Here is a 24756-nt window from a genome sequence, read left to right as displayed (position 1 = left end):
TGGTCGACGGATAATAATAATAATAATAATAACTGTTTTCAATCTATCGGATTATAGCGGTATATATATATATATATAATATGAGAAAGATACGTATAATTTATTTAAATATATATACATATTTTTAAAATATATATATATATATATATATTTTAAGAGAAAATATACATATATTATTTTAATTTAGTACCGAATTAGAGATTTTATCAATAATAATAATAATAATAATAAGCTTTTTCTCATAGGATCCTCGTGAATTTTATATGTTTAGCGAATTGGCCCATAAACTAAAGATTCCTACAACTGATTCCCTAAACGTTAAAATTTGTTGTATTCATGGTCTTTTTGATAACGTCCTAAAATATTGAACGGGTTTGGACGATTTTTTGCATGTGACTCTCCCTCACTCCACTCCATCTATCTCCAGCGGCGTGCAGCAAAGGCCTCCCACCTCGAAGAATCTAAACATTGCAGTGGCCTCCCGCCCACTGTGATCTCCATTGTTGCATTACGGGGGAGGAAAGGCTCGCGAGGGGTGGTGGCCTTCATTTTCAAGCGAATATGGTTGCACGAGGGGGTCAGCAACTCTGGTTTTTCAAGAGGGTGGTAGCTCTAGGGTGCGTTTAGAATTAGTTTTAAAATAATTTTATTTTTTGTATGAAATTAAAAATGAAAACGTTTTTAACTTTAGACAGAAATCATTTCTGAAAATGCGTTTAATAATTTTATTAAGAAATTATTTTTATTATAAGAAAAAACTGAAATTCCATTTGATTATACAATTTTTATTTTTAATTTAAGAACACTTTGTTAGTTCATGAGAACAGAACTAATACCAAACACGTTCCTAATTTCGCGAGAAGATGGTGGGGCTAATGAGGGGGTGTTCGCCTAGCAATGGATGACACAATAGTGGGCTAACCCGTCTAAAAACCCAACCATGTCATCAATTTGACCAGCTTTGTAATAAATTAAAATATTTATTTAGGTCTGGCAATTCGTGTTGGCGGGTCGTGTTCGTGTCGTATTGACCCTCTTAGTTGACACGAATAGACCTAAACACAACCCGTTTATTAATCGTGTCGAAATACAAAACACAAACACGGCATGTACATTAACGGGTTGACACGACACGACACGAATAACATGTTTATTAAACATGTCATAAACGTATCGTGTCAACCCGTTGATTGTTAGTCAACCTGTTTATAAAATGAGTGATAAATGGGTCGTGTTAACCTATTTCTGAACCTATTTTTGAACGTGTTTATAAAATAGGTGATAAATGAGTCGTGTTAACCTATTTTTGAACATGTTTATAAAATGAGTAATAAACAAGTTGTGTATTCGTGTTACCCAAATATGACACGTTTAATAAACGGGTTATGGCGGGTCAACCTGAAAATGACACGTTATTTAATCGTGTTTCACAAGTTCGACCTAATTTTGTCCTGGACCTATTTATGATAAACTCAAACCCGCTAATTTCATGTGGATTTCGAATTGTGTCATCGTATCGCTACCCGGATTGCCAGCCCTATATTTATGGAGTTGACTGTAAAAAATTTTGTTCAAGAACTAATCCTTCAAACAGACAAAGTTCAAGGGTTACATGCAAAAAAACAAAAAAAAATGTCAAATAAAAAATGTTTTTTAAATTAACAAGGAAAAATCACATTTTATAGTATATGAAAGTATTTTTATTCTTCCTCCTAAAAATATTTATTTTGTCAAAAAAAAACTATTTTTTTTATAATTTTCAAGAAAAAAAATTTAGATCGAATAAAATTGTCACCGAAACTTATCGTAGTTATATAATATTGAAGCTTGTTATGAATTTTTCATTCAGTTTGAGATTGAGATGAACATAGTTTGTGTCCCTCGAAAAAAAAAAAAAACATAGCTTGTGGTGGTGGAATCGTGCGGCCAAAAAAATACCAATTCATAAATTAAATATAAATATAAATTTCTTTCTATAAAAGTACAAAAAGAATCAATTGACCAGCAACACAATAAAATATCCGGCTCCAAAACAAAAATAAAAACTTGATTTTATTTACCAAAAGAAAGAAAATGTCGCTTTTACACTGAAGCGCAATTAAAATGTTTTTGCACTCAGCAAGCATTTTTCCCAGTGTACATATTCTTTTATATATATATATACACATATATATATAAAAAGAGTATTACGTAAATTCTAATGCATCTCTTTTTACATATAAAAAAAATGTATTTTAACAAAATAATCAATCAGCCATGAATTGTGTAATATCTCTATATTATAACCTTTTATTTCTTTTATTATAGTTTCGTTCATTTTTTTTGCTTTATTTTCTAACAAAAAATAATTTTTTCCTATAATATTTTTATGGCAATTCATTGAATTCATAATAAAGTTTCAAAAAGGAAGAATTAATCTTTTATAAAATAGTAAAATTGGCAAAAGAAAAGCTAAAACTTTTTAGAACTTGATATTGCATTTGTTCTAATGTGTAATTTTTGGGTTCCAAAAATATTTGGGATCTACCGATATTACATAGAGAATAATTAATTAACTTTTGATGTTGGTATTAATTATACTTGTTATTATTGTTATCATTTGTTGTTATAGAGAAATTACTTTATGTTAGGAATATTGTGAAAATTTGACATGCAATTAAACGAAAGAGCAATGAATGAATGATATTTTATTTATTTCCATTAAAAAATACATTTTCAATTACCTTGATAATACAATTATTATGCAATACTTCCTAGGGTCTTCTAAGGCTTCGTTTGCTTTACAGATTTGAGTTTTTAATTCGAATTAAGATGTGACATTTTTTAAAAAATTTTAGTTGTAACAGAAAAAATTAGATGTGATATTTTCTGAAAATTTTTAACTATAAAAATCTAAAATTAAAAACTTAAATGAACGAGTCCTAGGAAAACGCTTTGCACTATTGCCCAATACAACGACACAAATGTAAACATGCCCGTTGTTGCTTTCATATTAACACTTGTTCTCTCATGTCATGCCATGTTTGGCAAATTGTATTAGCACTCCATATTATATTACTTAAAATAATGTACATTATATAATTTAATACGAGCTTCAAACTTAATACAAAATGTATTGTGATATCTAATAAGAAAAGAAAAAAATATGTATATTAAAACGTATTATATAATTTAACTTAAAAAGACATATTAAAAAACATATAAAATGTTTCAAAAACAGTAAAGTCCATAATTGGGATAGAGTGGGGATCTGAGACATAACCGGGGTCTAGTTTTGTGGTAGGGATCGGGACCGAGGTCGAGGTTCACTATTGAATTTTGAACTACTGTCTAATTTTCTAAGGTTATTTTTGCAAATAATTTTTAAAATTAAGGTTAAACAATAATTTTATGAAAATTAAGATATCAAAACATAATTTTTATATTTTTGGAAATTGTAAATTAGGTCTCTCAATTTTTAGAAAATTGCAATTTAACTATCAATTTTTTAAAAAAGTTATAATTTGACCTGTTAAAAGAATTTGTGAAAAAAGCCCTTGTTGATTCTTTTTCATTTTCCCTCTTGATTTGAGGTTGGGATCGAGGCCAAAGTCATGATAAGTTAAGGTTAAGGCTAGAAATTTATCTTTTTAAGAGTTCAACACTTAATACAATATGATGCTAAATAGTGGTGGTGTAATGTACTGTTATTAAAATGACACAGAGCGAATATCATATTGCATAATATGTATATAATAATAATACAGTACACCAAACTGTCTTTATTGGCTTTTTTATTTTGTCTACAAGTACAGTATTAATTACACAATCGGAATCATGGAGGTCCCACACCAAAATACGGGGGTCTCAAATTTATATTTGTCTTCCCAAGAAACAAAAAAGTTATACATAAAACCAAAAGCAATTTAAAAAACGTATTTACAATATGTGATATGGTCATTCCATCTGGATATTGTTTGTCCAAAATTCAGCTAATCAATTACCTCAAATACCAATTCTTTGAAAATCACACAAGTCAATGCTTAGATATGGTGCATATTTCATATGGAAAAGCGTATCTTGTGCCTTAAGCATAGTTAATGTCGGAAAAAGTTAAGGTACTGAGTTTACAAGATAAAGAAGAAAAAGGCAATTTGCAATGACCTACAGGGCTTTATGTGAACAAAAGACGAAACATCGGCTAGATTGTTGCAAAAGGAATTTATTACTTTCTTTTTTGTGTTTGGTTCATTTTACTTTTTATTTTTCAAGATATATATATATATATATACACGAAGCAGATCTAAGCAACAAGTAATATTGGGTTATCCTAATACAGTCGCACAAAATGAAAAATTAAAGCAACATTATGGTACCTAGATTCGTTCCCTGATTTAAATCATGGTTCGTGGTTCGCTACAGTATTTTTTCTCACAAAAAATACACGTAAATCGAAAATAATTCTAATCACATGGTTTGAATTCATGAACCAAACGCCAAATCTCAAAATAGAGATAGAAAATTTCACTAACATGAGCGCATATCAACGGTGTACTTTGAAGGAAAAATACTATTTATCACCAATAGTGATTATTACTACTTGTTTTTTGTAATCAATTAGAGACTGATCTATAAGATTGTATGAAATCTTATACTATAATTTGAAAAAAATGCAGTGATGAAATGGTACATATTGTCGATGAATTTGAAAAGTATCAAACTAACATTCTTGCATATGAATGTTGTACGCATTTATCACCAATGATGATTATTATCTATCTTTTTTAATCAATTAAAGATTGATCTATAATAGTATGTGTGAAATCCTATATCATAATTAAAAAAATGTGGTGTTGATTACTAAACGGTGAAATATCATCCTGAATTTGAAAACTATCAAATGAATAAATATACGAATTTTGACAGGAAAAAAAAAAAGAGTTTAATGCATTTCCTTTATTTGTCACGGGGGTCCCAAACTATGAAAAGATATTTTAGGGATGTGATATTGTGGTCTCCATTATTCTACCAATTCTTCTCCTTATTATTGCTCAAGCCAGTTGGTGATTCTCACTGATTGTAACCTATGCTTCTGTAGCCTTTTTTTTCGCATTTTCGATTAATTACAAAATCTCAGTTACTATTTTTCTGCCGACAACGCCTTTTAGGCCCCATGAAATGACTCAAATGTATAAATACGTTTTGTACTCCCTACACATTATTGGACGACAATTGTTTTCATAATCTAATTAGAATAGACTACTTATTACATTAAACATTTTTGAGTACCATGTATTTGCTAATACATTATTAGATTTCGAATTAAAGAAAAAAGGCATTTTAATATTCACATAAAAAAACAACTTTAATATTTGTCACGGTACAGTTTCTAGTACATAGAACTTGTAACCGTAGGATTAGAATATGATCCATGTAAACCTTACAATTCAATGACCATAGAATTTTTTTTTAATGGAAAGACATTTACCAAAAACAATTGAAATAAAACAAAGCTAAAGAGGATCTCCGAGAGAACTCTTTAAATTTTAACTAAACTCTAACTAAAATAGTTAGAAAGTTATTTTAACTAACAGTTGATCAAAAATAAGGGATCATGACTTTTCTCCTTCCTTAAACCAATACCTAAATAAGAAAGCACTGACCATCTAAGGTTATCCTTCACGATGATCTTTACACGTTGTCCATCCTCCTTATCTAGTTGTTTGTGAAAACAATAACTGAAAATCTAATTTTTTTTTTAATAAAACAAACATAAATATAATGCACAAAGTCGTAGAGAGATTGATCACAAAGACCTTAAAAAGAAGGCGACACTTATATATATATATATATATCATGTATTCCTATTATTTATCCTTAATGTCCCTTTTTTTCACTTCAAATAATTAAGAAACTTTTTAATAGGCATAGTAGAGACAGCAATACAATCCTTTGATACTTTTTTTTTTTTTTTTTTTTTTTATGGGAAAATGGATTGCATTAAGAAAAAACAGCCATATTGGCACTTATAATAGAAACAATACATCAGGAAATTCTTCTAACTAATACTATCTTCTCTTAAAAAAAAAGATAACTTAACTAATGTGTGGACAACCACATTACAATAACGTAAAATATGACTACAAAAACCATCATTCGCACTATGCACTATTTTGACACCTAAACTCATTATAACAAGTTGTAGTAAAAAATGGTATTTTTGCCTGAATAAAATAAAATATTTGTTTATAACACATGGATGCCCATTCTTCTTATTCTTATTCTTTATTTATTTATGTATTTTTCACTCTTTAGTTACTTACATCTGTTAATGTGTGGGAATGAGTATGGTAAGGTAAGTTACGGAGAAATGTCTAAGAACTAGGCCTTCATGACACATTATAATAAACACGGAGGATACGGTCAAATTAGCCATCAGCCCATCACCAAATAAAATAAAATAACACGTTCTTTTCTATCTTCATGCATATGCTACAAATCATAATCTGTCGGCCCATCTGTCCCTAAAATGCCTCGTTCATTTCATGCGCGCACCGTTGCTCACGATAATCGTCAGATTGAGTCCTTTCCATCCTTAATTAATAATTAATTGAGATAGTACGTTAATATACTATTAGATAAGAGTGGTAATTTATATTATATGTCGTGTTTGCGTTGTATTTTGATTATTTTTTTTTTAAATTTATAGTCAACTCACACACGATCTGTGACATGAAATTTTTTAAAAACCGAAATAAGAACACGACACGATAACTTTACGGGCTGACATGACACGACAAGAAAATGACCCGTGACATGAAAATTATATACTTTTATTTATTTTTTACATATTAAAAATAACTTAAAATTCATAATACACTAAAATATAATAAAATCCATCAAAATTAAGCAAATAATAGTATAAGATTTTGAATATATCTATTATGATATCACAAGTTCATAATAAAATTTAAAATATGTAATGAAAAATATAATGTATTTTTTAATTTTTTACGAGTTTCGTATCGTGTTTGAGTTATGCGGATCCAACCTGAAATTAACCCGTATTTTTCGTGTCAATTTCAAGTCAACCAAATTTTGATATGAACTTCTTTTTCTCAACCCTAAATTCGTGTCATTTTTGAGTCGGGTTGTCATGTCGTGACCCATATTGTCGGTACTATCAATAGGTCAAGTTTTTTATCCATTACCATATGTATAAAAACACGTAAAAGTTTAAAAGTAAGCAGATTCAACTGTTAAAAATTTAACCTAATATTTTGTTGCCTTCCTCAAGAGAAAAAACAAACTCAGAGGGAGTGAAAATTGGAGGGAGGTAATTTAACATATTTTCCATTTGAGCGTGGAATTATTAGGTACAACATTGAGAATTTTACCAGTTATTATAAAACTAATTAGCCGTTTTACTGCGTTCCTAATTTCTAAATACAAACCCTTTTAGTAATTTCAGCAAATTAACAATGATGATTACTGTGAAAATCAAAAAAAGGAAAAAGAAAAAAAAAAAGAAAAAGAAAGGACGGCAATGTGAAAAGTGGGTTTTGCACGTCAAACTGGCTAGATCCACGACAATGGGATAAATTAGGGACTATCTAACAATAATACTAATAAACATATAAAAAAAGCTGAATTTTGAAGCTGACTTTTTTGATTAAAAATCTATAATTTTTAAAACAAGTAACGTAAATTTTTTTGTAGGAAAACTAATGTAAATTATATCAAATTAAAAAAATATAATAATTTAATAAAATTTAATTAGAATTCAATTAAGCAATTAAAAATATATGTCCCATCCATAAGCAAATATTTTTTAAAATGTTTATTTTAAGAGTTTATTTTTAATTTTAAATTATATTTTTAATTTTTTATAGTATTTTTTTTGTAAATAATTTAAATTTTAAAAATTAAAATCATAAATCATAACTCTGAATTTAAAAATATTATATTAAATAATAAATTATAATTTAAATAATGACACGAATGAGTCTAGTTCATACTTAGGATTCTTTAGAAAAAGAAAAATTCTAAAAAGACAAAAGAAACAAATGAAGAGAAATAATCCTAATAGTATCATTCTGATCCTGGGAGAGGAAAGATAAATATGAGATTCATCAGAAACAGTTTTCTTTGCTCTAAAGGAGTCCGTCTTAAGAAAATGGTGCATATGGTCTAGCGCAAACGCTGATCTCTCTCTCTCTCCTCTCTCTCTCTCTCTCTCTCTCTCTCTCTCTCCCCCCTCAATCTCAACACACACAAGTAAGTAGTACTTAAAGTTACTACTACTATATCTGACCACTTTCTCGGCAAAATTCTCCTTTTTGTCTCTCTCTCTCTCTCTCCTTTCTCTTTCTATCTCTATCACAAGCTCGATTCAGTTGCAGAAAATAAAGGGCCGAGATCTTCACTGAATCCTCGCAGTTTCCTCCACAAATCCCGATCCGAATGAGGTCCGCCACCAAAGCCACGCTCAATCCTCTCGTCGCCTTCGATCACAAGAGGTACGCTTCTACTCTCTTTCTCTCTCTCTCTCTCTAAATTATTCGTCATGTCACATTTCCTAGGGTTTTAGGATTCATCTCTTTTTGTATCTGTTTGATCTGCCGAGTTTCTTTCTGTTGCGTTTTTCTCGGAAGGAATTTTGTTTTTTTTCTTGAATTGTACGGATCGCGTGGATTTGGTGCCGCTTCATTGTGTTTAGGTTTTGATTTTGGTGGAAATTGATTCCGAGCGGCTCAATTGGTCCGGTCTGCTCGTGATGAGAATTTCCGGTTTTCATCGTGATCTCGCTTTGAATTGTTGTGAAGTTGCTAGGATTTGAGTGTTTTTTAGTTGATTGATTCTGTTTTAGAAAGTTAGGGTGGAATGTGGGTCTGGTTTATAGTAGATTGAGACTGTGCCGACGCAATGCCGAGTGTTTTGGGATGTAGAAGTGAGTTTTTGTGCAGAGTATGTTTTCGTCAAGCCTGAGTTGGTGATCCCTGGAAGCCGATTGTACGTAATTTGAGCGGGATTTCGTTTGATTCAAGCTTGAATTAGATTATTTTGTGGCGGGGATTGTATGCGGGTTGTTCGAGTTTGACTGTGATTTTGAACTTGTTCTGGGCTAGTATGGATTGGTAGGTGAGAAATTAATGGGAAATTGGTGCTGGACAGGGATGCCTATGGCTTTGCTGTGAGACCTCAGCACGTCCAGAGATACAGAGAATATGCCAACATTTACAAGGTTTTGTTCTACTTATGGTCTTTTACTTTTTATTTTTTGACAAGTATAGTTTGCTGAAATAAAGCTGTGAACAAGGGAAAAAAAGAAAAAAAGAAGAAGGAAAGATAAGAGTGTTCTATGATTGTTTTTACTTTTTGACTGTTTGAACATGATGAGATTTTTAACGTTTGATTATTGTGACTTCTGCTTTTACGTTCTCAGGAAGAAGAAGAAGAGAGATCAGATAGGTGGAATTCTTTCCTAGAGCGCCCAGCAGAGTCTACTCAGTTGCCTGTCAATGGAGAATCTGAAGTAGAAAATAACAAGTCCTTGCATGTTGAAGCTTCAGGGCAAGAAGTAGATGCTAGTTTGGAGAAAGGTGTTGCTGATGACGATTTTAGTGGTGAGGAACCTGGTTCCAATGATTCAACTGAAAATGTCTCCAATAAAGAGGATGAGCCCACTCAACCTAGTACCAAGGAGAAAAAACTTCATAGGATCCAAATATGGACTGAGATTAGACCGTCTCTTCATGCCATTGAGAACATGATGAGTATCCGTGTAAAGAAGAAAAGCAACTTGTCAAAAGATGAGCAGGACTTGGGAACAGGGAAGCCTCTTTCTTCTATTGAGGAGGCTAGGTCTCTGAAGGGAGCATCTGAAGAGGATTCCGAGGATGAGTTTTATGATGTAGAAAGGTCGGATCCAATTCAGGATGTTGCTTCAAGTGACAGTGCGAGTTCTGCTGTGGGTGGTGCTTCTGATGGGATACCTACGGAATCTTTATTTCCTTGGAAAGAAGAATTAGAGGTTCTTGTTCGAGGGGGAGTGCCAATGGCTCTTAGGGGAGAGGTGTGTATCACATCTTTGAGCTGTCTTTTATACCATTAAGTGCATTATTGATGAATAACATCTGTACTTATTACCAAATTTTCAGCTTTGGCAAGCCTTTGTGGGTGTAAGAGCACGGCGTGTGGAGAAATATTACCAGGATCTTTTAACTTCAGAAACCAATTCTGGCAACAAAGTGGAACAAGGAGTCTCGGAATCAGAGAGCAAAACTAGGGGCTCAGCTCCAGATGCCACATGTGTACCTGAAAAATGGAAAGGGCAAATTGAGAAGGTTATTCATTATTTGGTTTTGTAAATTTCTGTGTTCTGTATGATTGCCACCTGCGTTTTCTAAATTCTATAAGCTCAAGTTTCTGAACTTATAGTTGCTGTTTCTAAGTGCAGGATTTGCCTCGAACATTCCCAGGTCATCCAGCTTTGGATGAGGATGGTAGAAATGCTTTGAGGCGTCTACTTACTGCCTATGCACGGCATAATCCTTCTGTTGGGTACTGTCAGGTACTTGGTTTCAAATGTGTTGTTTGTTCCAGTGTACGACGATACTCTCAAATTTTTTGTCTCGAACGTTGAAGTTGTTGAATTCAAACTATATCTAGGCCATGAATTTCTTTGCTGGATTGTTGCTCCTTCTCATGCCTGAAGAGAATGCTTTTTGGTAAGTTCATAAGCTTTTTTGATAAGCTGGTAAGTTCATAAACTTGTTTGAGAAACCCTTTGTTCACTTTCCTGATCTGTCCCTTATACTCAATATTGAATTTTGTGTTTGCTGCCCATTTTACAAAAGCAGAGCGCCTTTAATATGATGGACATGTCATATTTTTATATGATAGATTGCTTTCAGTTTCTTTTTTTAGTTTCCTGGTATAATGCATGACAAAATAAGTAGCATGTTTCGCATTTTACTTTTCAAATAAGAACTTAATTGGCTATAATCAGGACCTTGATGGGCATTCTCGATGATTATTTTGATGGCTATTACTCAGAGGAAATGATAGAATCACAGGTAATGTTTGCTACCAAATTATAACTATTTGGTGTTTCTTACTTTTATTTTTATTTTTTCTTCTGGTGTCAATATGATACATTTAGAAATTGATGGTATATTCTGTTGAATTCTTGCATTTTGTCAGGTAGATCAACTTGTTTTTGAGGAGTTAGTGCGCGAGAGATTTCCTAAACTGGGTTTGTGTATCTTGATACTTTTTCCAAGTTCACTGTTTGATACGTGTTGCAAAGTTACTAAATGTCAAATTAACCATCAATTGCAGTCAACCATCTAGATTACCTGGGAGTGCAGGTGGCATGGGTCACAGGACCATGGTTTCTTTCCATTTTCATGAACATGCTTCCATGGGAAAGTGGTCAGGTTTTATATGTATCTTTAGAAATTGAGAATGCATCTTAGAATTTTCTGCATGTTCCTGATAGATGATTTTTTTTGTTTTTGTTTTTGTTTTTTGTTTTTTGTTTTTGTGTGTGAATGCATGTCCCTGATAGTTGGCTATGCACTATTTTTGCATGCTCATAGTTGGCATGTAGTTTCTTCATCAAAGCTTACTAGAATTTTGATGGCTTTCTATTCGCTTCAGTTCTTCGAGTATGGGACGTGCTTCTTTTCGAAGGAAACCGTGTCATGTTATTCAAAACAGCTCTTGCTTTGATGGAATTATATGGTAATTTGGAACGATGTTGTGTTTTCTTTTAGTAAATTCAACATTTTTGTCTTGAAATTTAAAATAGCTTGGTTACTTGTAGGTCCTGCATTGGTTACAACAAAAGATGCTGGAGATGCAGTCACTTTGTTACAATCACTGGCTGGCTCAACATTTGATAGCAGCCAACTCGTATTGACAGCTTGCATGGGCTACCAAAATGTAAATGAAACTAGGTTGCAAGGGTTGAGAAATAAACATCGGCCAGCTGTGTTAGCGGCAATTGAAGAAAGATCAAAGGGACTTAGGGCATGGAAGGATTCTCAGGGTCTTGCATCTAAACTCTATAGTTTTAAGCAAGATCCTAAGTCAATTATGATTGAAACAAAGAAAGGAGAGAGATTGGTTGATACACAAACAAATGGCAATTTATCTCGTTCTGAGTCTGGGTCCTCTAATGCAGATGAGATTCTTATTAGCTTGACGGGGGATGGGGAGATAGATTCTCTTCCAGATCTTCAAGAGCAGGTTGTTTATATGTTTTTAATTTTTCTATTATAATTTCTTGTTTAAAAAACATAGGAAAATAATGCATTTTTTCTCTGCCAAGGAATCTAGGGTAAGAGCTAGATAATGAAGAAGAGCTATTACTCCTGTGTTCTATTTGCAAATTATCTTGATGAAGATTATCCATTAGATCTTACCATTTAACCTTTAGGGCATGATGTGAAATATGAATCATTACCACCATGCCATTTTTCTTTTTATTTCTGTACCTCAAGTCACATTGAAACGATGACCTGGATTTGTCATTCAGTTGTTTCACATGTAAATTTAGATGATTATTTAGATTGGACATGAGTCAAAGTGTACATTGGGAGTTAATACATGAACAACATGCAGGTGGTGTGGTTGAAGGTTGAATTATGCAGGCTACTTGAGGATAAAAGATCTGCTTTACTCAGGTTAATATTCTCTTTCTGATGCTGGTACAAAATGACGATCCGCTTCAATAAGTTGGGTGTAAGGTTTGTTGTGCTAGAGTGTGTTTATTCAAATTTTACTTCATAGTCTTTTCTTTCTTACCCAGATAGGAGATTTTTTTTTAAAAATAAAATAAAATTAGCATTTGATCATTTGATACAGAATTGATCTTGTTTTCTGCATTCCATGCCACTTAGGGGTTAAGGATCTTGTAGAAACTAAAATAAGCCTTCATCTTTGATTTATTAGAAATCATGTGGATTGAGACTGTTGGGCTGTTTGAACCGTGTTACTGTCTTTTTAGCATCTGGCATGTGAAGGGAGCATTTTTTGACGGGAAAGAATTTGAAGACTTTCTTGACTGAAGCTTTCAGTTGAAGCGTCTTTTGATGATCTTCCTGTGTTGCTAGAGACGTCTTTACATTTGGTTCTCTGCTCCATTGTTTTCCTTTTGTTTTCATGAACAAGTGTTTTTTAACACGTTATGTTGACTGTTCCGAATATGCACTTTGCAAGGTTTTTCTGTTGCTTGGTGCTTTGCACGATTTTGTCTGGTAGCTATGAATATCACCGGCCATAAAACTGAATTGGTGCTAATCTCTTTTGTGAGATCTAACATTTAAAGTCACTATTTATTTTAAAGAAAGCTTGCATTCTCCTAAATTATGGTTAGCTTAGATTGAGTCATGAAGTGTTCTCGCCCTTAAGTCACTTAGATAATCATCTTCTGATATAATAGATTGGTTTATTTTCTTCTTTTTGTTATTTTTGTCAGAGCTGAGGAACTGGAGACGGCTTTAATGGAGATGGTAAAGCAGGACAATCGACGGCAATTGAGTGCCAAGGTTTGATTAAAGTGCATTTGCTTACAATTTGCATTTGCTTACAATGGTTGTTCCTTATATTAATTTAGGTGAACTGCGTTTGTTTTTTTTCCCTTGTCAAATATTTTGTTGGAAAAAAAAAATATTTTGCTTTATTACTATAAAAATCTGTCTCACGTTGAAAGTGAAGCTTTATATTCTGATTCTCTTTGATTCTTTGGATATAGTTTCTTCAGTGATACTGAAAACAATAGGGTTCAAATTAATAATGCACGATGGTTGTTTTTCTTTTTCCAAAATGCTTCATTTATTCTTTTGTAGTCATTGTGTAGTTCTTGAAGTTTCAAGAGAAAATGGGTTTCGAATATATAACTTCTTATTTGTTAAGATACTTCATCCTCGGAGTTTGTCTTATTGCCAGGTTGAGCTGTTGGAGCAAGAGGTTTCTGAGCTTCGCCAAGCTCTTTCTGACAAACAGGAACAAGAAAATGTCATGCTCCAGGTTTCTTTTCCTCTTCCTTGATTGCATGCCTGATAGCTTATATCCCTTCTTTCTCAAGTTGGTGTGGCCTTGGCATGATAATTGTGATTTGCTCACTGACTGCCCAGGTCTTAATGCGGGTCGAACAAGAGCAAAGAGTAACAGAAGATGCTCGCAGATTTGCTGAGCAAGATGCAGCAGCACAGAGATACGCTGCTCAAGTGCTTCAGGTTATTTAAACCGTCTTTTAGGCAGTTATTGTATCAGATGCCTTTTAAAATTTTCGTGGAGAATAAATTGATTCTTACATGAAGTTTCTGTCTGTAACAAGTTGGTTGAGACCATATAAGATATGGTTGAAGTGACGCCTGGAATAAAATGGGGGCTTAGGTCATGTATGAAATAATCTCTTGGATGTGAAAGTTGGAATCATAAACCATTACACTCAACTCCCAAGGAAAAAAAAAAATTAACCATCAATTCATCTGTCAAGAAAAACAAAAAACTGGCATAAGCAACCATTTTTTTCGTTCTCTCTCTTTCTCCTTATTCATGCACCTTGTAGTGGTTTCATTTTTTCATGTCTTCCTTTTTCTCCTAATCTTACGAATAGAAAGAGTTCAGACTGTCCGTGCCTAATTTTTTCAGATTTCTTCTGGGAGCTTAATTATGTTCTGATATTTTATGTTTGTTTTCCCAAATGTCTGCTGCAACAACTATATTGATACAGGAAAAATATGAAGAGGCCACTGCTGCACTAGCTGAAATGGAGAAGAGAGTGGTTATGGCAGAGTCCATGTTGGAGGCTACTTTGCAGTACCAATCTGGACAACTTAAAGCCCAACCTTCTCCAAGGTCAGTTGAAATGGTTCATTCTGTTTTAAGCGTATCGCTTAAACAAGAAAATTTTCTCAGTATCTTTTTCACTCTCCTTCGAGTTTCAAGTAATTTTTTTTTTTTCAAAAAAAAAAAAAAAAAAAAAAAAAAAAAAAAAAAAAAAAAAAAAAACAAAAAAAAAAGATGTGATTATAGGTGGGTGGGTGCCAAAGCATGGATGAACTTGGACTGTGAAATTAAAAGGAAAGTGTTATTTTGTAGATCCTCTCGTCCAGATTCACCCGCACAAAACAACCAAGAGCAAATGCAAGAAGTGCCTGCGAGAAAGATTAATCTACTATCCCGACCATTTGGACTTGGCTGGAGAGACCGCAACAAGGTTAGCTTTGACATTTAGTCTCTTAATACGTGTAACTACTTGGTTGCTGCAACAATTGGTTAATGTAACAGATGGGGCTGTTGGATAAAGACTGCAGCCCAATTGTAAATTAAAGGAAAGGTAATCTAGAGCTGTATCCCCTGTATTTCAATTATCGGTACATCTGCACCTTTACATTGGACAATAGCCATAGGCTTGTAAGAGAAATTCGGATTTAGGAGGATGAAAAGAATATAGAAAGCAAGAAGAGGGTTTGAGGCGTATAAGAATATTTTCCTTTAAGGTTTTATTTGCCATCACTTCTCAAAGTTTGCTAATGAGTTTTAATGGTAAATTACCCCCAAGATACAACAAACCCTTGAACACAATATCCAGCAAAAAATATTGAGTTCCAGAACAATAATAAGTCTGTATTTTCTGAATGCATTAATTAAAGACAAGGATGCAAACATATTCTTTAACTGTTACAACCTTTCACATAAAGATACCTTTCCAAACTGAAGGTTATCTTTTATATGCTGATGCACTTATAACAATAGTTATATCTATTGTTAATAAGTACTCAGATATGTGAGAAAACATATCACAAATGGATGCAATGGTTCAAGTCCTTTTCAGATCACTAAAACACATAAAAACACGTTTTCCGGTAGCAAATTGCGCTGCAGCGGATGACATTCACGCTGCAGCGCTCGGGCATCGCAAAACAGACCCGAGAGGTCTGTTTTGTGCGCGCTGCAGCGCGCGCTTGTGCGTGCCAGTTCTTTCCGAATGTGTTTTAGGCCAATATTTTTTTGTGATATCGAAATTGAGAGATATATTACAATCTCTCTAACAATCACCCACTAGATTGTAATATTTCTCCAGAATTAACAACGATAAACACATACATACATGAATGTATCTTTCGATTTTAACCTTCATTTAGTGACTATATTTCAAACTTCAAAGTATTTACAAGACAATAGTGTGCTTTGTATTAAACTTTGTCTCTTAAGTAAATACCGGAAATATATCACATATGTGTTATCACAGACTTAAAAACTGTTCCAATCGTTTAGTACTATTCCGGCCTTGTGCTCTATCTTGGATTCATGAACATTTACAAGACTAAACTAAGGTCTTGTTAGCAACGACACCATTCCTTATGTTCATTTAGGTGAAGATTTGAATTATATCTCTAGTTACTATGAGACTCGAACTCCATTAAGAGTATAAACTCAACCTCAACCACGTAGGTATTTTTGTACCGATATCTTGGAAGAGACTAATTAACGTTCGGCGCTAACCCGGTCACATAACAATAATTTGTTCTTACCCATTTAACTATGGAATAGCGGTACAATTATTACATAGTTGGGTAACCATCATTGGTGACTCTTTCAAAGAAAGGTTTCAGTCCCATTCCACTAGATGTTTCTTTGACTAAGTCTCTTGAAAGACCTTTCGTCAAATGATCCGCTAGGTTCTTGTTTGTCCTAACATAAATAATATTAATAACACCATCGGTTATTAATTGTTTAACATATTCATGTCTCAAGCTAATATGTCTAGATTTTTCATTATAAACTTTGTTATAAGCTCTAGACAAAGTAGTTTCACTATCGCAGTACAAAGAAATGGATGGCATCGGTTGTGGCCACAATTCAATATCAAACAATAGATTTTTTAGCCATTCCGCTTCTTTGCCTGTAGCGGCAAGTGTTATAAACTCACTCTCCATCGTTGAGTGAGTTATGCACGTTTGTTTCTTAGAAGCCCAAGAGACGGCTCCTCCTACAATTGTGAAAATCCAACCGGATGTGGATTTATTATCACTTGCACTTGTTATCCAACTTGCATCCGAGTACCCTTTAAGTACGGTCGGATAGTCATTATATGATAAACTCAAATTAATGGTTCTTTTAAGATAACCAAATACTCTTCCAATTGCATTCTAATGTTCAATACCTGGGTTACTCGTGAACCTAGACATTTTGCATATTGCAAATGCAATGTCGGGTCTTGTATAATGCATAGCATACATTAAGCTACCAATCGCACTAGCATATTCAAGCTGTGCCACCGCTCGGCTTGCATTCTCTAGTAATTTAATACTAATATGATATGGGGTATTTGCTTCTTTAAACTTCAAATGATTGAATTTAAGAAGCACCTTCTCAATATAATGAGATTGACACAACGAGTAACCCCCACTATGCTTCTTCACTCTTACACCTAAGATAGTATCTACCTCACCAAGATCTTTCATCTTAAGTTGTGAAGTTAGATATTTCTTGGTATCATTTACCCCTTGCATGTTTGTTATAAAGATAAGCAAATCATCAACATATAAGCATATTATCCAACCAAAATTATTTGTAAATTTAGAGTATATGCATTTATTCGCATTATTATGCTTAAAACCATGAGATAAAATGACATTATCAAATTTCTCATGCTATTGTTTTGGTGCTTGCTTTAAACCATAAAGTGATTTGACTAACTTGCAAACATTCTTTTCATTTCCAAGTAGTACAAACCATTCGGGTTGTTCCATATAGATTTCCTCATCAAGATCACCATTTAGAAAAGCTGTCTTAACATCAATTTGATGCACATGTAAATTGCATATTGATGCAATTGCAAATAGTACTCTTAGGGATGTCAATCTAGCTACCGTAGCATATGTATCGAAATAGTCTATACCACGCTTTTGTTTAAAGCCCTTAGCTACCAATCTAGCTTTGAATGTTTGTATAGACCTATCGGTATTGTACTTTCTTCTAAACACCAATTTGTTGCTTATTGGTTTTGATCCCAGAGGAAGATCGACCAAGATCCAAGTTTGATTCGAGATAATCGAATTTATTTCATCATTCACGGCCTCTCTGCAAAAGAAGGCATCCCTTGAAGACATAGCTTCATTAAATGTCTTTGGATCTTCTTCTATATTAAGTAACAATGGTATTTTATTAAGTACACCATTTCTATCTCCTTCAACAAAAAAAGTTAAAGCTTGAGATGAAATAAAATCCGGTGCTAAATCCTTTTCTTTTCTTTCACGTTGACTTCTTCTCGGTACGAAATGTCATAGACTCTTTCCTTTTATTAGTGGAGGTACTGGGAATGTCAACATATGATCGATTAACATTAGATTCTAATTCAATGGAAGAATCAAGGCTAAACATATTCTCAACAAATTCAACGTCTCTTGATTCCACAATAACATTAGAATTTAGATTCAATAATCTATAAGCATTGAAATTTTCAGCATAACCTACAAAAACACTTCTAATTCCTTTAGCTCCTAACTTTGATGATTTCGGGTCAATCATTCTATAAAAGGCTAGACAGTCTCACACCCTTAAATACATTAAGTTTGGTTTTTTTCCTTTCCATACTTCATATGGAGAGACATGTGTTTTCATAAATGTAATCCTATTGTGAACATGACATGTTGTAAGTAAAGCTTCTCCCCATAAATTATTAGGCAATTTAACATTAAGAATCATAGAGTTAATCATATCGGTAAAAATTATATTCCTTTTTTCAGCCAATCCATTTTGTTGAGTAGTAAAAGGGGCTGACTTTTGGTGAATAATTCTACGCTCTTCACAGAAAGCATCAAATTCATTTGAGAAATATTCACCACCTCTATCACTTCGAATCATTTTGATCTTCTTGTCTTTTTGGTTCTCAATTTTAGCCTTATAAATTTTAAATTTATCAAAGATTTCATCTTTTGTTCTAAGTAAATACACATAAATGTATCTAGAACAATCATCAATAAAAGTGATAAAGTATCTATTTTCTCCTCTAGTCAAAATTTCATTATACTCATAAATATCGGTATGAATCATATACAATATTTGAGTATTATGTTCGGCTCTAGCAAAATGTTTCTTAGTTATCTTTACTTGTATACAAATTTCACACTTATAATTTTTAATATATTTGCAATTAATCAAACCATGTTTAGACATATATTTCAAAGATCTAAAATTTAAGTGTGCTAAACGTGCATGCCAAACATCAAAAGAATCAACAATATAAAGAGAATTCATATAATCTTTATTATTAATACTTAGTTTGTACATGCCATCACAAGAATATCCATTTCTTACAAAGATCTCATTCTTAGATACAATACAATTATTACCCTCAAGTACAATCTTAAGCCCATTCTTACACATAAGACTAGCGGATACAATATTTTTCCTAATATCAGGAACATGAAGAACATTGTTTAAAGTAAGCTTCTTTCCGGAAGTAAAGTTAATCTCCACCACTCCTCTTCCGGCAACCATCGCTGCATCATTATTCCCCACGAGAACTGTTTGTCTTTCTTTTTCCACTTTGTATGATAAGAACATAGTCTTGTCATTACAAACGTGGATTGTGGCACCAGAATCAAGCCACCAATCGGAGGATTTAGATGCAGCCATGTTAGTTTCGGTAATCATGCCAATTTGCAATTTCGAGACCATAGCACAAATGTCTTCGGATTTCTCTTCAACGGCATTAGCATTGTTGGTGTTAACTTCTTTATTTTTCTTCTTGTATCTGTAGTCATTTTAGCGATGGCCTTTCTTTCCACAAAAGAAACAATTTTCAGAAAAAAATTTTTGGCCATTACCGGGCTTTTTGAACTTCTTGTCATTATTGACTTTGAAATTCTTTGATAACTTACTAACTTCGGCAACATTAACTTTAGAGGAATCTATATTTTTGTTCTTTGAATCACGAGACTTAGTCTCTTCTTCGATTCTCAAGTATTTTTGTAATTCATCCAAAGTTTTGTCATCTCTCCTATGAAGGAGTTTCTTTCTATAACCATTCCAACTTTGAGGCAATTTAGCAATAATTGCCCTCACTTGGAATGATTCAGAAATCTCAACTTTCAATTCACGAAGCTTAGTAACAATGACTTGCAATTCATGTATTTGATCTAGAACGGACTTGGTATCAACCATGACAAATTCAAGAAATTTCAAGATGAGAAATTTGTCCGTATTTTCCTTCTCAGTTTTGTATTTGTATTCGTGAGCGTTCCAAATCTCCACCGGAGACTCCATCGAGTTGTAAAGATCGTAGAGCCTATCGGAGAGAGTGTTGAGAATATGACCCCAGCACATGACTTCATCATCTCCACGCTTCTTCCTTGCGGTTTTCAATTCTTCGGAATCATCCTCCTTTGGTTCAGAAAGTGGCTCCAATTTCGAATCAAACACGTAGGCGATCTTAAGCACGGTGAGAAGGAAGAACAACTTTCCCTTCTAGCGGGTGAAGTTGGTACCATCAAAACGATCAAGTTGAACATTAGGATTGAGGAAAGACGTCGTGTTCTTTTCAACCTCCATTGCAGTAAGATTAAAACCTTAAAGATTGTAAGAGAAATTTGGATTTGGGAGGATGAAAAGAATATAGAAAGCAACAAGAGGGTTTGAAGCGTATAGGAATACTTTCCTTTAAGGTTTTATTTGCCATCACTTTTTAAAGTTTGCTAATGAGTTTTAATGACAAATTACCCTCAAGATACAACAAACCCTTGAACACAATATCCAGTAAAAAATATTGAGTTCCAGAACAATAATAAGTCTGTATTTTCTGAATGCATTAATTAAAGACATGGATGCAAACATCCTCTTTAACTGTTACAACCTTTCACATAAAGATACCTTTCCAAACTGAAGGTTATCTTTTATATGCTGATGCACTTATAACAATAGTTATATCTATTGTTAATAAGTACTCAGAAATGTGAGAAAACATATCACAAATGGATGCAATGGTTTAAGACCTTTTCAGATCACTAAAACACACAAAAATACGTTTTCCGGTAGCAAATTGCGCTGCAGCGGATGACATTCACGTTGCAGCGCTCGGGCATCGCAAAACAGACCCAAGAGGTCTGTTTTGTGTGCGCTGCTGTGTTACAGCGCTCGGGCATCACAAAACAGACCCGAGAGGTTTGTTTTTTGTGCGCTGCAGCGTGCGCTCCTGCGCGCTGCAGCGCGCGCTTGTGCGTGCCAGTTTTTTCCGAATGTGTTTTAGGCCAATATTTTTTTGTGATATCGAAATTGAGAGATATATTACAATCTTTCTAACAAGGCTGCCGTTCAAATGTCGTAGTTACGGTCACTTACGTTCAATACTTTTGCTGTAGTTGGTGTTGCTTTACGGACTTGCTGTTCATACAGCAAGATGTGCTCTAGTGCGTTTAATGCTCGCAGCATTAATGAGCTGATGCTATGCGCTTGATATGTGTACTCAATTCTGCTATATCTCTCGATCAACAGGCGAAACCCACCAACGTCGAGGAGGTGAAACCCATCAATGTCGAGGAGACGAATGATGGAAAGTTGACAAATCAGGAGGAACAGGATCCGAACACAGAGCAGAAAGAAACAAATGGCCATCAAGTGCAAGATAAGGTGTAGAGGAAAGCAGGTTACAGTGACGCTAGTATAAATTCACTCGCAATTTCCCTTGGTAGATATGCATTACTGTCTATGCCAATCCAGGGAGTGAGACAATTTTCCATGTATTTTTTTTTTCTTCTTTAGACGACCAATTTTACACATTCAATTGCTTGTTTGTTCATTAATCAGAAGTAATATAGCTTGGGAGATAAGGTGATCACCAGAAATGTGAGAATGTCGTTTACGCAAATGTATAATTTTTTTTTTTTTTTTTTGGGCGAATGGTCATGTGTAAGTTCCAACTCTTTAATTATATTACGTATAGTTCTTGGTGGGCACCTCTAAAATGAGGGCTTCTACAATTTTGGGTTTCCATTTTCCATGTTTTCCCTTCCTATCTCACGCAGCATGTTGGATCCATGACGCAGAATAAACGTCTTATTCACCCCAAACAGAAGAGCCAGAAGAGAAAATTGTTGAATATGGTTTGAATTTTTATCATTTATTTTTAATTAATATTCTTTTAATTAATAAAGTTATTTGAGTAAAAATGCTATTAATTAATTACGAGGTAAAAATCTAAATTCATACACTTCTCTTTAATTAAGAATAAGTGGTAAAATTTAGACTCACACTCTAAAGGTATTCGTCTCTTTTTTTCTATTCAGCATTTTTTCTTTTAGCTACTTGTGAATGTTAACAATTCATTTCTTCTACATTTTCATATGGCCATACCATGACGATGTTTAAACATACAACGTGTGGTCTTATTATAGAAGAGCACATTGCCTTGAGTTAAACACTATAACTCTTTTGTAAAGATACAAAACAACAGCCAAGATATGAATTGATCTGTTTTCCAACAACTCATGTTTCTAAATCCTATTTTCTTATTCAAAGAGAACCCCATCTCAGAAGCACAGTTTTTTTTTTTTTTTTTTTTTTACTCTTCTCTATTTGTTTTTAAGATTTTGAGACCTCACTGAGCCGTTTTTCTTTTCCCCATCTTTAGACTAATCAACGTTTTCAGCCCAATTACACTGGAAATTTTGCTAACCAAAAGAAATCAAACAATGGTGAAACTAGAATCAACGTGTTCAAAAAAAAAAAAAAAAAAAAAAAAAAATGGATGATTTGTGGCCTACCTGAACTGAAGAACCCCTAGATGGTAGGTGCTGTGAAATGGATGATTTGTGGCTCCAAAACAATGGCAGAAGAGGGGACGGTGAATGGCTGAGAGAGAAAGGGAGAAATAAACCCTAGAGAGGGAAATACCTTGAAAGCTCTTCTTCTTCGTCTTCTTCTTCGTGTTTCTACAGAAGGAGAGAGATTTTGGAGCTGAAATTGCAGAGAAGAGAGAGAACGTGTGGAATGAAGGAGAAGAATTAAGGATAAAATCATAATTTACTTTTAATATCAGGATTATGAATGACAATCGGGTAGAAATAAAAGGAGTATCAAACCAATTCTTCAACTCTAAATTGATGTAAAACTCCCACATTCTCACTCTCATTCATGAATATAAATGAATAAATAAACATAAAATTAATTCTGAATCCCAATTTTTATTGGACAGCATAATAAGTAAATATGCCATTAACTCTTTCATCTGGGGAGAGTTCCAAGTCCTATAATTATGATGAGGTCATAAATCTTTTCCGTTATAATTCATTGACCAATGCAAACTGTCCCATGAGACCGCACTGATCCACCTACAAGGAACATACATCCACCATGTGTCACACGACAGTGTTTGCGGCATTTTTTAACTTTTGGGCTAGCCATATTATTTATTTTTTCTAAATGATTTAAAGAACTATATTGAATTTTGAGATAACAGAGTAGCCAAATTTCTCGCTGAACATATGGCTCAAATTAGAGGTTATTACTTGTGTCTTTATAGCATGGCCTTCAGACTAACGGAAGGTGAAAACCTCGCGCTGAAATGAATTGGCCGAATAAGAAAAAGTACAAGTCTGAAGGAGAGGACCATTACTCAATCACTTAGAGACGTTTGGTAAAGAAATTCATACCATGATTTGAATTATGGTTTATGATTCGTTACAGTATTTTTTCTCACAAAAAATACACGTAAATTGAAAATGGTTATAATATCATGATTCTAATTCACGAACCAAACGTCTCCACTAAACTAAAAACACAAAAGATAATCTTGATAAATACCTCTTAAAAATACATGGGTCAAGATTTTTACTTTTTATTCTTAATTTATAATCTTTTTAGTTAAATAATTACACTAATAAAAATGTATTTATTAAGAGTAAGAGATAAAGTCTAGACTTATGCACTTTAAAAATAAATTCTACAATTTTCTCAAACAAGAAAAGAAGATCTAGAGCCCATTTGAAAAACAAGTTCAGTATATACTTTTGAATCTCAAATCAAACCATTATTTTGAAGTTTTAAATCAAAAAAAGGAAAAAAAAAAAGACTTACAATCCAACCAACCATTTTGAACCAAAAATAAGAAGATGTTTGGTAGAGGGATTCGTTCCCTAATTCGAATTATAATTCGTGGTTCACTACAGTATTTTCTCTCACAAAAAACATACGTAAATAAAAAATGGTTCGAATAACCTGGTTTGAATCTTCCAACCAAACGTTACCAGATCACATGTTTCAAACTTTCTATTTTAGACAGTAAAAACCATCATATTTTGAACCCATTTACAAAATAGGCCTCAAATCTCGTACTTCTGCGAAAGTCGGCAGATCCTGTTTTGAACCAAAAATTTAGATCGCATGTTTCAAACTTTCTATTTTAGACCACAAAAGCATCATATTTCGAACCCATTTACCATTTAGGCCCCAAATCTCATACTTATACCAAAGTCAAAGCAGATCCAAATCCTATCTTCATTCTTTTCTTTTCAAATAGTAGTTCCCCATAACTCCATCTTTTGCTTGTTGTTCATCAAAGTTGAAAACGATATAGCCGTTAATCTTCATGAGATGAAATTGAGAAATATCTCGAGAATCCAAAATAAGCATGGCACACGATTATCTAAACCTTGCAACTCAAGCTTTGGAGACTGATGAATCAACATACATGAGCACTAGAACAGAGCTGAAGAAAGGATGAGCACATCTATTCACCAAAACAGTAAAATTTCTACAATA

The 24756-nt window shown here is 33.3% G+C and overlaps 1 protein-coding gene across 2 annotated transcripts; it reads left to right on the top strand.

The window, feature by feature from the left end:
- Positions 1 to 8065: 8065 nt before the first annotated feature.
- LOC21400253 (TBC1 domain family member 8B) lies at positions 8066 to 21977 on the top strand. 2 transcript variants are annotated; one of them, XM_024168955.1, is made up of 19 exons: positions 8066 to 8498; positions 9154 to 9223; positions 9425 to 10054; positions 10140 to 10325; positions 10439 to 10552; positions 10651 to 10709; positions 10991 to 11057; positions 11185 to 11236; positions 11323 to 11415; positions 11644 to 11727; positions 11810 to 12034; positions 12170 to 12234; positions 12610 to 12671; positions 13466 to 13535; positions 13936 to 14016; positions 14124 to 14225; positions 14726 to 14850; positions 15094 to 15211; positions 21493 to 21977. In XM_024168955.1, exons 1-19 carry the CDS (start codon positions 8443 to 8445, stop codon positions 21631 to 21633), a joined length of 2400 nt encoding a protein of 799 aa, XP_024024723.1. In that variant the 5' UTR covers positions 8066 to 8442; the 3' UTR covers positions 21634 to 21977. The 2 variants fall into 2 exon arrangements, with proteins under 2 accessions (XP_024024723.1, XP_010101499.2); XM_010103197.2 differs by having other exon boundaries at positions 11810 to 12234.
- The last annotated feature ends 2779 nt before the right edge of the window (positions 21978 to 24756 follow it).

This window comes from Morus notabilis, unplaced genomic scaffold, assembly GCF_000414095.1.
Source record: "Morus notabilis unplaced genomic scaffold, ASM41409v2 Scaffold365, whole genome shotgun sequence".
In the NCBI taxonomy this organism is placed as follows: Eukaryota; Viridiplantae; Streptophyta; class Magnoliopsida; order Rosales; family Moraceae; genus Morus; species Morus notabilis.
The sequence above is the reverse complement of the archived record's forward strand: the minus strand, read 5'-3'. Positions and strand labels throughout refer to the sequence as shown.